This window comes from Hemibagrus wyckioides, linkage group LG25 (genome assembly GCF_019097595.1).
Source record: "Hemibagrus wyckioides isolate EC202008001 linkage group LG25, SWU_Hwy_1.0, whole genome shotgun sequence".
Lineage (NCBI taxonomy): Eukaryota > Metazoa > Chordata > Actinopteri > Siluriformes > Bagridae > Hemibagrus > Hemibagrus wyckioides.
Window position 1 is genome coordinate 26,564 of NC_080734.1, and position 16,262 is coordinate 42,825.

Consider the following 16,262-nt stretch of genomic DNA (forward strand, 5'->3'; position numbering starts at 1 on the left):
ACTGCTCTAGAGTCCAGTGGCGGCGTGCTTTACACCACTGCATCCGACGCTTTGCATTGCACTTGGTGATGTATGGCTTGGATGCAGCTGCTCGGCCATGGAAACCCATTCCATGAAGCTCTCTGCGCACTGTTCTTGAGCTAATCTGAAGGCCACATGAAGTTTGGAGGTCTGTAGCGATGGACTCTGCAGAAAGTTGGCGACCTCTTCGCACTATGTGCCTCAGCATCCGCTGACCCCGCTCCGTCAGTTTACGTGGCCTACCACTTCGTGGCTGAGTTGCTGTCGTTCCCAAACACTTCCACGTTCTTATAATACAGCTGACAGTTGACTGTGGAATATTTAGGAGCGAGGAAATTTCACGACTGGATTTGTTGCACAGGTGGCATCCTATCACAGTTCCACGCTGGAATTCACTGAGCTCCTGAGAGCGACCCATTCTTTCACAAATGTTTGTAAAAACAGTCTGCATGCCTAGGTGCTTGATTTTATACACCTGTGGCCATGGAAGTGATTGGAACACCTGATTCTGATTATTTGGATGGGTGAGCGAGTACTTTTGGCAATATAGTGTATCTATAAATGCTGTGTGTGTGTGTGTATATGTGTGAGAGTATGTGTGTGTGTGTGTGTGTATTTGTGTATATATGTGTGTGTGTATGTGTGTATACATGTGTATGTGTGTGTGTGTGTTTGTGTATATGTTTGTATATATATATATATATATATATATATATATATATATATATATATATATATGTGTGTGTGTGTGTGTGTGTTTGTGTGTATGTATATATATATATGTGTGTGTGTGTGTGTGTGTGTGTGTTTGTGTGTATATATATGTGTGTGTGTGTTTGTATATATATGCGTGTATATATGTGTGTGTGTGTTTGTATATATATGCGTGTATATGTGTGTGTGTGTTATATATAAATGTATATAAATAAATAAATGTATAATAAATATATATATATATATGTATGTGTGTTTGTGTGTGTTTGTATATATATATGTGTGTGTGTGTGTGTGTTTGTATATATATATGTGTGTGTGTGTGTGTGTGTATATGTGTGTGTGTGTTTGTGTGTATATATGTGTGTGTGTGTGTGTTTGTATATATATATATATATATATATATATATATATATATATATATATATATATATATGTGTGTGTTTGTGTGTACATATATGTGTGTGTGTGTGTGTTTGTGTGTATGTGTGTGTTTGTATATATATGCGTGTATATATATGTGTGTGTGTGTGTGTTTGTGTGTATGTGTGTGTGTGTGTTTGTATATATATGCGTGTATATATATATGTGTGTGTGTGTGTGTGTGTGTACCTGTAAGAGTAGATGATATTTCAGTATCCTCTGTACAGGTTTGAGAAGGTATGAGCCCAGAGGAAGTGGGTGTTTCAGAGCTTCCTGTCTCTCCATGAAAAACTTCAGCAGTGTTTTATTTCTCATACATTCAGTTAATGCAGCAACCGAACTGATACACACATACACACACACACACACACACAATTACAATAATACACAAATTGACATTATTTTACTTTATTACAATACACACACACACACACACACACACACACACACAGCTCTTACTGTAGTGTTACTTACTTTGGGTAGTTGGTGCAGTACTGTGTGTAGATCTCAAAATAATCTCTCTAACAGAAATAACACAATGTTCAGGGTGGAATTACAGACAGATTCTTACAGCCAGAGTGCCCCCAAAAGCGCACAGACACACACACACACACACACACATATGTAGAGAATGATTAGAATCTTTCAACATAGATAAAGATTAAAAACTAACCTTTAGTACGAAACACCTGGCGATGGCCACCGGGTCATTTTTACACAAATCCAACTCCTGTAAAAGTTCACTGAACAACAAACACACACACACACACACACACGCACGCACAGTATTATGAATAAGTAGTAATAACACTGAACAGCACAACAGCTCACATTAGTAATGGTCATTATCATCAAGTTACAATCAGTAAGAGGTGTGTGTGTGTGTGTGTGTTTGCTGACCTGTTGAACTCGTAGATGACCTCAATGTTTCCGAACAGAGCACACACCTGTTCAGGTATGATGGGTAAATCTGCAGTGTCTATTATGTGAGCGAGGTAGCCCTGTACACACACACGCACACACACATACACACACATATACACACGCGCACAGTGATCAGTGTCATAACTTCAACAGGACAAACTTTATGTTCTAAGCTGAATGAAGCTCCTGCTCACAGAGCAGCATCGTTTTGACCCCAGAGTATAAAATTCTGGATATTTAAATGAAAGGGACCATTTAGTTTAGGTGTATTACCTCCACAATGCTGTGCAGATCTCGGACATAAGTGTGTTCTGTCTCCATGATCTCCATGACCACACGGTCCAGGTAGGAGATCTCTGGATTAGGAGCCATGATGAAGAAAAGAGATGTGAAGCCTGTTGTCACCAGCGCTGTGGAAGTGTGAAGCTCAAACCCTGACAGGAACCAACACCTGAGAACAGTGAGGAACACACACACACACACACACCTCATTACTCATTGAAGTGCTTAAATGATCATGAGATGACTCCTGCTGAAGGCTGGAAACTGAAACAGATTGATTGTAAAGAGCAGACATTTATAGCAAACTTTATTTGATTTCAAATGGAAGGCAGAGCATCAATGACCCTGATAAAGATCCCACTTTAATGAAGAGCAGATGGACCTCCTCACACTGCACGGGTTCATTTCAGTAAAGTGAGTGGAAACAGAATGAACCTGGTTTGTGTAGTTATGGATTGTGTGATGACATGAAACATGACCAAAAAGATCACATTACAAAACCTGAGCATGATTTTAAACAAACCTGCAGCACAAAATTTAAAGACTGTGAGATAAAATGCTGTTTGAAAATGTGGAGTTTGGTATTTACCTTTTGCTTCCGTGTTTTTTTCTTCCTTAAGATGAACTGATAAAGAGAACTTTCCCCTCATTCTGACCTCATAGTGTACACTAACATCATGATGTAGAAACTCTCTGTAGTTTCTGGAGAAGCCTGAAGCTCCAACAGGACAGAGTGAAGACACTTACATTATTTCACAATGAAATTCTCAGTTTTTTTCACATATTCTCTGTAAATGTTATAATAATGCTGTAAAGCCAAACAGATGAAGGTCACCACTACTGAACACACACTACTGACAGGTTCTCCTCTCTTTTTTCTGTTAATGAACAAATCCTCATCTACAGAGCAAAGCCTGTAAATAAACAGAGCTAAGTTAGCAGGAAGAAGCTAACACATACCATCACACACCAGATTTCCACAAAACATTATTCTTCTAAAAAATAAGGTTACAGAAGAAGACTGGTATGTCAGTGAAGAAAGCAGCATTACGGACAAAAATATCTGAATGCTCCAGGATTCTGAACACAAAAACTTCAGCAGATTCTCCAAGATGCTCATTAAAACTTACACACAAACTTCCTCATAAAACTGCTCACATTTTAATAAAGACTTCATTCTTCATCACTTTGCACATGAAGAAGAAGGTCTGGCTGACAATTCAATTCAATACAATTTATTTCTATAACACTTTAAACAATGGACATTGTCTGAAAGCAGCGGACATGCAGCAACAACCCGGAACTGACCCCTAATGACCTTTTTATGATAAATTGTATTGCTGAGAGATGAAATAATTCTTTTTCTTTTCCAGACTTTAAGGTGGCCTGGACACACGGCACCAGCATGAATTAATCCATGACACAGTAGCTCCAGTGCTCTTCTGTGTGTCAGTGATCATGATCTGACTGTGGCCTGAGTGTGCTGCAGATAATTCTACTCAAATTCTATTCGTCTCTTCGTCCAATAGTCACAACCATACAGTTCACCATACACAACCATACAGTACATCATACACAACCATACAGTACACCATACACAACCATACAGTACACCATACACAACCACACAGTACATCATACACAACCATACAGTACACCATACACAACCATACAGTACACCATACACAACCATACAGTACACCATACACAACCATACAGTACATCATACACAACCATACAGTACACCATACAGTACATACACAACCATACAGTACACCATACACAACCACACAGTACACCATACACAACCATACAGTACACCATACACAACCACACAGTACACCATACACAACCATACAGTACACCATACACAACCATACAGTACACCATACACAACCATACAGTACACCATACAGTACATACACAACCATACAGTACACCATACACAACCAGACAGTACACCATACACAACCATACAGTACACCATACACAACCATACAGTACACCATACAGTACATACACAACCATACAGTACACCATACACAACCATACAGTACACCATACAGTACATACACAACCATACAGTACACCATACACAACCATACAGTACACCATACACAACCATACAGTACACCATACACAACCACACAGTACAACATACACAACCACACAGTACAACATACACAACCACACAGTACACCATACAGTACATCATACACAACCATACAGTTCACCACACACAACCATACAGTTCACCACACACAACCATACAGTACACCATACACAACCATACAGTACACCATACACAACCACACAGTACACCATACACAACCACACAGTACACCATACACAACCACACAGTACACCATACACAACCATACAGTACACCATACACAACCATACAGTACACCATACACAACCATAGAGTACATCATACACAACCACACAGTACACCATACACAACCATACAGTACACCACACAGTACATCATACACAACCATACAGTACACCATACACAACCACACAGTACACCATACACAACCATACAGTACACCATACACAACCATACAGTACACCATACACAACCATAGAGTACATCATACACAACCACACAGTACACCATACACAACCATACAGTTCACCACACAGTACACCATACACAACCATACAGTACACCATACACAACCACACAGTACACCATACACAACCATACAGTACACCATACACAACCATACAGTTCACCAAACAGTACACCATACACAACCATACAGTTCACCAAACACAACCACACAGTACACCATACACAACCATACAGTACACCATACACAACCATACAGTACACCATACACAACCATACAGTACATCATACACAACCATACAGTACACCATACACAACCATACAGTACACCATACACAACCACACAGTACACCATACACAACCATACAGTACACCATACACAACCATACAGTACACCATACACAACCATACAGTTCACCAAACAGTACACCATACACAACCATACAGTACACCATACACAACCATACAGTACACCATACACAACCACACAGTACACCATACACAACCACACAGTACACCATACACAACCATACAGTACACCATACACAACCATACAGTACACCATACACAACCATACAGTACACCATACACAACCACACAGTACACCATACACAACCACACAGTACATCATACACAACCACACAGTACACCATACACAACCATACAGTACACCATACACAACCACACAGTACACCATACACAACCACACAGTACACCATACACAACCATACAGTTCACCAAACAGTACACCATACACAACCACACAGTACACCATACACAACCACACAGTACACCATACACAACCATACAGTTCACCAAACACAACCATACAGTACACCATACACAACCACACAGTACACCATACACAACCATACAGTTCACCAAAGAGTACACCATACACAACCATACAGTACACCATACACAACCATACAGTACACCATACACAACCATACAGTACACCATACACAACCACACAGTACACCATACACAACCACACAGTACACCATACACAACCATACAGTACACCATACACAACCATACAGTACACCATACACAACCACACAGTACACCATACACAACCACATAGTACACCATACACAACCATACAGTTCACCAAACAGTACACCATACACAACCATACAGTACACCATACACAACCACACAGTACACCATACACAACCATACAGTACACCATACACAACCATACAGTACACCATACACAACCATACAGTTCACCAAACAGTACACCATACACAACCATACAGTACACCATACACAACCATACAGTACACCATACACAACCACACAGTACACCATACACAACCATACAGTACATCATACACAACCATACAGTACACCATACACAACCACACAGTACACCATACACAACCACACAGTACACCATACACAACCATACAGTTCACCAAACAGTACACCATACACAACCACACAGTACACCATACACAACCACACAGTACACCATACACAACCATACAGTACACCATACACAACCATACAGTTCACCAAACAGTACACCATACACAACCATACAGTACACCATACACAACCACACAGTACACCATACACAACCATACAGTTCACCAAACAGTACACCATACACAACCACACAGTACACCATACACAACCACACAGTACACCATACACAACCACACAGTACACCATACACAACCATACAGTACACCATACACAACCATACAGTACACCATATACAATCATACAGTACACCATACACAACCATACAGTACACCATACACAACCAAACAGTACACCATACACAACCATACAGTACACCATACACAACCATACAGTACACCATACACAACCATACAGTACACCATATACAACCACACAGTACATACACAACCACACAGTACATCATACACAACCATACAGTTCACCACACAGTACACCATACACAACCACACAGTACATCATACACAACCATACAGTACACCATACACAACCACACAGTACATCATACACAACCATACAGTTCACCACACAGTACATCATACACAACCACACAGTACACCATACACAACCATACAGTACATCATACACAACCACACAGTACACCATACACAACCATACAGTACATCATACACAACCATACAGTTCACCACACAGTACATCATACACAACCATACAGTACATCATACACAACCACACAGTACACCATACACAACCACACAGTACATCATACACAACCACACAGTACACCATACACAACCATACAGTACATCATACACAACCACACAGTACACCATACACAACCACACAGTACATCATACACAACCATACAGTACACCATACACAACCACACAGTACATCATACACAACCATACAGTTCACCACACAGTACATCATACACAACCACACAGTACACCATACACAACCATACAGTACATCATACACAACCACACAGTACACCATACACAACCATACAGTACATCATACACAACCATACAGTTCACCACACAGTACATCATACACAACCATACAGTACATCATACACAACCACACAGTACACCATACACAACCACACAGTACATCATACACAACCACACAGTACACCATACACAACCATACAGTACATCATACACAACCACACAGTACACCATACACAACCACACAGTACATCATACACAACCATACAGTACATCATACACAACCATACAGTACACCATACACAACCATACAGTTCACCAAACAGTACACCATACACAACCATACAGTACACCATACACAACCATACAGTACACCATACACAACCACACAGTACACCATACACAACCACACAGTACACCATACACAACCATACAGTACACCATACACAACCATACAGTACACCATACACAACCACACAGTACATCATACACAACCATACAGTACACCATACACAACCATACAGTACACCATACACAACCACACAGTACACCATACACAACCATACAGTACACCATACACAACCAAACAGTACACCATACACAACCATACAGTACACCATACACAACCACACAGTACACCATACACAACCACACAGTACACCATACACAACCACACAGTACACCATACACAACCACACAGTACACCATACACAACCATACAGTACACCATACACAACCATACAGTTCACCAAACAGTACACCATACACAACCATACAGTACACCATACACAACCATACAGTACACCATACACAACCACACAGTACACCATACACAACCACACAGTACACCATACACAACCATACAGTTCACCAAACAGTACACCATACACAACCATACAGTTCACCAAACAGTACACCATACACAACCATACAGTACACCATACACAACCATACAGTACACCATACACAACCATACAGTTCACCATACACAACCATACAGTACACCATACACAACCATACAGTACACCATACACAACCATACAGTACACCATATACAGCCACACAGTACACCATACACAACCATACAGTACACCATATACAACCACACAGTACACCATATACAACCACACAGTACACCATACACAACCATACAGTACACCATACACAACCATACAGTACACCATACACAACCATACAGTACACCATACACAACCACACAGTACATACACAACCACACAGTACATACACAACCACACAGTACATCATACACAACCATAGAGTTCACCACACAGTACATACACAACCACACAGTACATCATACACAACCATACAGTACACCATACACAACCATACAGTACATCATACACAACCACACAGTACACCATACACAACCATACAGTACATCATACACAACCACACAGTACACCATACACAACCATACAGTACATCATACACAACCATACAGTTCACCACACAGTACATCATACACAACCATACAGTACATCATACACAACCATACAGTTCACCACACAGTACATCATACACAACCACACAGTACACCATACACAACCATACAGTACATCATACACAACCACACAGTACACCATACACAACCATACAGTACATCATACACAACCATACAGTACACCATACACAACCATACAGTACACCATACACAACCACACAGTACACCATACACAACCATACAGTTCACCACACAGTACATCATACACAACCATACAGTACACCATACACAACCATACAGTACACCATACACAACCACACAGTACACCATACACAACCATACAGTACATCATACACAACCATACAGTACACCATACACAACCATACAGTACACCATACACAACCATACAGTACACCATACACAACCACATAGTACACCATACACAACCATACAGTACACCATACACAACCATACAGTACACCATACACAACCATACAGTACACCATACACAACCACACAGTACACCATACACAACCATACAGTTCACCAAACAGTACACCATACACAACCATACAGTACACCATACACAACCATACAGTTCACCACACAGTACACCATACACAACCATACAGTACACCATACACAACCACACAGTACATCATACACAACCACACAGTACATCATACACAACCACACAGTACACCATACACAACCATACAGTACACCATACACAACCACACAGTACACCATACACAACCATACAGTACATCATACACAACCATACAGTACACCATACACAACCATACAGTTCACCACACAGTACACCATACACAACCATACAGTACACCATACACAACCACACAGTACATCATACACAACCACACAGTACATCATACACAACCACACAGTACACCATACACAACCATACAGTACACCATACACAACCACACAGTACACCATACACAACCATACAGTACATCCTACACAACCATACAGTACACCATACAGTACACCATACAGTACATCATACAGTACACCATACACAACCATACAGTACACCATACACAACCATACAGTTCACCATACAGTACACCATACACAACCATACAGTACACCATACACAACCATACAGTACACCATACACAACCATACAGTACATCATACACAACCATACAGTACACCATACACAACCATACAGTACACCATACACAACCATACAGTACACCATACACAACCATACAGTTCACCATACACAACCCTACAGTTCACCATACAGTACACCATACAGTACACCATACACAACCATACAGTACACCATACACAACCCTACAGTTCACCATACAGTACACCATACACAACCATACAGTACACCATACACAACCATACAGTACACCATACACAACCCTACAGTTCACCATACAGTACACCATACACAACCATACAGTACACCATACACAACCATACAGTTCACCATACACAACCCTACAGTTCACCATACAGTACACCATACACAACCATACAGTACATCATACACAACCATACAGTACACCATACACAACCACACAGTACACCATACACAACCACACAGTACACCATACACAACCATACAGTACACCATACACAACCATACAGTTCACCATACAGTACATCATACAGTACACCATACACAACCATACAGTTCACCATACACAACCCTACAGTTCACCATACAGTACACCATACACAACCATACAGTTCACCATACACAACCATACAGTTCACCATACACAACCCTACAGTTCACCATACAGTACACCATACAGTACACCATACACAACCATACAGTACATCATACAGTACACCATACACAACCATACAGTACACCATACAGTACACCATACACAACCACACAGTACATCATACACAACCATACAGTACACCATACACAACCACACAGTACACCATACACAACCATACAGTACACCATACACAACCCTACAGTTCACCATACACAACCACACAGTACACCATACACAACCATACAGTACACCATACACAACCATACAGTACACCATACACAACCATACAGTACACCATACACAACCAAACAGTACACCATACACAACCATACAGTACACCATACACAACCATACAGTACACCATACACAACCATACAGTACACCATATACAACCACACAGTACATACACAACCACACAGTACATCATACACAACCATACAGTTCACCACACAGTACACCATACACAACCACACAGTACATCATACACAACCATACAGTACACCATACACAACCACACAGTACATCATACACAACCATACAGTTCACCACACAGTACATCATACACAACCACACAGTACACCATACACAACCATACAGTACATCATACACAACCACACAGTACACCATACACAACCATACAGTACATCATACACAACCATACAGTTCACCACACAGTACATCATACACAACCATACAGTTCACCACACAGTACATCATACACAACCACACAGTACACCATACACAACCATACAGTACATCATACACAACCACACAGTACACCATACACAACCACACAGTACATCATACACAACCATACAGTACATCATACACAACCATACAGTACACCATACACAACCATACAGTACACCATACACAACCACACAGTACACCATACACAACCATACAGTACACCATACACAACCAAACAGTACACCATACACAACCATACAGTACACCATACACAACCACACAGTACACCATACACAACCACACAGTACACCATACACAACCATACAGTACACCATACACAACCATACAGTTCACCAAACAGTACACCATACACAACCATACAGTACACCATACACAACCATACAGTACACCATACACAACCACACAGTACACCATACACAACCACACAGTACACCATACACAACCATACAGTACAACATACACAACCATACAGTTCACCAAACAGTACACCATACACAACCATACAGTACACCATACACAACCATACAGTACACCATACACAACCACACAGTACACCATACACAACCATACAGTACACCATACACAACCAAACAGTACACCATACACAACCATACAGTACACCATACACAACCATACAGTTCACCATACACAACCATACAGTACACCATACACAACCATACAGTACACCATACACAACCATACAGTACACCATATACAACCACACAGTACACCATACACAACCATACAGTACACCATATACAACCACACAGTACACCATATACAACCACACAGTACACCATACACAACCATACAGTACACCATACACAACCATACAGTACACCATACACAACCATACAGTACACCATACACAACCACACAGTACATACACAACCACACAGTACATACACAACCACACAGTACATCATACACAACCATAGAGTTCACCACACAGTACACCATACACAACCACACAGTACATCATACACAACCATACAGTACACCATACACAACCATACAGTACATCATACACAACCACACAGTACACCATACACAACCATACAGTACATCATACACAACCACACAGTACACCATACACAACCATACAGTACATCATACACAACCATACAGTTCACCACACAGTACATCATACACAACCATACAGTACATCATACACAACCATACAGTTCACCACACAGTACATCATACACAACCACACAGTACACCATACACAACCATACAGTACATCATACACAACCACACAGTACACCATACACAACCATACAGTACACCATACACAACCATACAGTACACCATACACAACCACACAGTACACCATACACAACCATACAGTTCACCACACAGTACATCATACACAACCATACAGTACACCATACACAACCATACAGTACACCATACACAACCACACAGTACACCATACACAACCATACAGTACATCATACACAACCATACAGTACACCATACACAACCATACAGTACACCATACACAACCATACAGTACACCATACACAACCATACAGTACACCATACACAACCATACAGTACACCATACACAACCATACAGTACACCATACACAACCACACAGTACACCATACACAACCATACAGTTCACCAAACAGTACACCATACACAACCATACAGTACACCATACACAACCATACAGTTCACCACACAGTACACCATACACAACCATACAGTACACCATACACAACCACACAGTACATCATACACAACCACACAGTACATCATACACAACCACACAGTACACCATACACAACCATACAGTACACCATACACAACCACACAGTACACCATACACAACCATACAGTACATCATACACAACCATACAGTACACCATACACAACCATACAGTTCACCACACAGTACACCATACACAACCATACAGTACACCATACACAACCACACAGTACATCATACACAACCACACAGTACATCATACACAACCACACAGTACACCATACACAACCATACAGTACACCATACACAACCACACAGTACACCATACACAACCATACAGTACATCATACACAACCATACAGTACACCATACAGTACACCATACAGTACATCATACAGTACACCATACACAACCATACAGTACACCATACACAACCATACAGTTCACCATACAGTACACCATACACAACCATACAGTACACCATACACAACCATACAGTACACCATACACAACCATACAGTACATCATACACAACCATACAGTACACCATACACAACCATACAGTACACCATACACAACCACACAGTACACCATACACAACCATACAGTACACCATACACAACCATACAGTTCACCATACACAACCCTACAGTTCACCATACAGTACACCATACACAACCATACAGTACACCATACACAACCACACAGTACATCATACACAACCACACAGTACATCATACACAACCACACAGTACACCATACACAACCATACAGTACACCATACACAACCCTACAGTTCACCATACAGTACACCATACACAACCATACAGTACATCATACACAACCATACAGTACACCATACACAACCATACAGTTCACCACACAGTACACCATACACAACCATACAGTACACCATACACAACCACACAGTACATCATACACAACCACACAGTACATCATACACAACCACACAGTACACCATACACAACCATACAGTACACCATACACAACCACACAGTACACCATACACAATCATACAGTACATCCTACACAACCATACAGTACACCATACAGTACATCATACAGTACACCATACACAACCATACAGTACACCATACACAACCATACAGTTCACCATACAGTACACCATACACAACCATACAGTACACCATACACAACCATACAGTACACCATACACAACCATACAGTACATCATACACAACCATACAGTACACCATACACAACCATACAGTACACCATACACAACCACACAGTACACCATACACAACCATACAGTACACCATACACAACCATACAGTTCACCATACACAACCCTACAGTTCACCATACAGTACACCATACAGTACACCATACACAACCATACAGTTCACCATACACAACCCTACAGTTCACCATACAGTACACCATACACAACCATACAGTTCACCATACACAACCCTACAGTTCACCATACAGTACACCATACAGTACACCATACACAACCATACAGTACATCATACAGTACACCATACACAACCATACAGTACACCATACACAACCCTACAGTTCACCATACAGTACACCATACACAACCATACAGTTCACCATACAGTACATCATACAGTACACCATACACAACCATACAGTACACCATACACAACCCTACAGTTCACCATACAGTACACCATACACAACCATACAGTTCACCATACACAACCATACAGTTCACCATACACAACCCTACAGTTCACCATACAGTACACCATACAGTACACCATACACAACCATACAGTACATCATACAGTACACCATACACAACCATACAGTACACCATACAGTACACCATACACAACCATACAGTTCACCATACACAACCACACAGTACATCATACACAACCATACAGTACACCATACACAACCATACAGTACACCATACACAACCATACAGTTCACCATACAGTACATCATACAGTACACCATACACAACCATACAGTACACCATACACAACCATACAGTACACCATACACAACCATACAGTACACCATACAGTACACCATACAGTACAGTCCATGTGTTCTCACACTGAAGAACTTTACACTGCAGACTCCAAACCCAGGAAATAGTGCCAATAATAATAATAGAGAAGGGAGCAAAGTAACCCGAACTGATGTGTCCATCCCATAATAGTCACCACATCTGTCCATCCTGTACTTAACATCAATTACGATCAAATCACTGATGTACACTGATGTACACGCTCTACCACACTGCATCTGTCTCTCACTCTAAACACACACACACACACAAATACACAAATAAACCTACACACAGTCTGTCACTTTGAAGCACTTCAGATTCCTTTTGAAGACAGTGTGTGTAAAGGTCAATGTTCTCCAGCAGAGATTTATCATTAATTCACTCTGAACTCTGTCTATTCATTATATATCACTAATACACCACTGACACACACACACACACACACACACTTAACCTTATCACTCCATTAACGGACTCATTATAAAACTTGCATCTTAGAGCAGCTTTTGACACCACTGACCACACTGTTCTAATTGATGGCTAGATTATCTTGGTGAGAGTTGGATTATAAATCATTATAAACACAGAGAATGGGATTATAAATCATTGTGAACACAGAGTTTGAGTGAACTACATCTGTAGACCACATAGGAACCATAATCATGGCTGTAGCTCTTTCTTCAAGAGCATTAGGACTGCAATTGAAAATACAGTTTTAACTCAAGTCTCCATTACTCATAATTAATACTCATAATTAATACTCATGTTCATAATGTGATCAATTGTTCACACACTTGCACTTTTTGACCATACACAACACAGTTATAAAAAGGAAATGATTTACAGTTGCAGTCTGGTGTCACTCAGATGAGCATGAGGTTCCCTTTTCAGTCTGGTTCCTCTTAAGGTTCTTCCTCATATTATCTCAGGAAGTTTTTCCTCCTCACTGTCACCTGTGGCTTAATCATTAGAATAAAATGTACCCTTCACGAGAGTGTTTAACACTGTGATAATGACCAACACGATTATCACAGAATCAACACACTCAACCCAGGACAGTGCTTTGCCTGAGAGTGACAAACATGAGCAGTGTTCATTGTCTGTATGCTTATCCGATCTATCCTCAGGTCACGGGGAGCCTGTGCTCAGGCATCAAGGCAGGATACACCCTGCAGGGAGTGCCAACCCATTGCAGGGCACAC

General features: G+C 40.8%; 1 protein-coding gene across 10 annotated transcripts in view; it reads right to left on the reverse strand.

Annotated features, from left to right (window-relative positions):
* The window catches only part of LOC131345906 (pleckstrin homology domain-containing family G member 3), a 40,302-nt gene that overhangs the window by 19,478 nt on the left and 4,562 nt on the right, over positions 1 to 16,262 (reverse strand). For 9 of the 10 annotated variants that reach the window (XM_058379091.1, XM_058379090.1, XM_058379086.1 and 6 more), the window contains exons 2-6: positions 2,356 to 2,533; positions 2,059 to 2,159; positions 1,832 to 1,901; positions 1,633 to 1,679; positions 1,348 to 1,498 (exon numbers count right to left, since the gene is read on the reverse strand). In XM_058379091.1, the coding sequence (XP_058235074.1) occupies positions 1,348 to 1,498; positions 1,633 to 1,679; positions 1,832 to 1,901; positions 2,059 to 2,159; positions 2,356 to 2,454 (468 nt within the window). In that variant the 5' untranslated portion in view covers positions 2,455 to 2,533. Of the gene's footprint in view, positions 1 to 1,347; positions 1,499 to 1,632; positions 1,680 to 1,831; positions 1,902 to 2,058; positions 2,160 to 2,355; positions 2,534 to 2,953; positions 3,088 to 16,262 lie in introns of those variants that run through there. The other variant, XM_058379083.1, reaches the window with a different exon arrangement.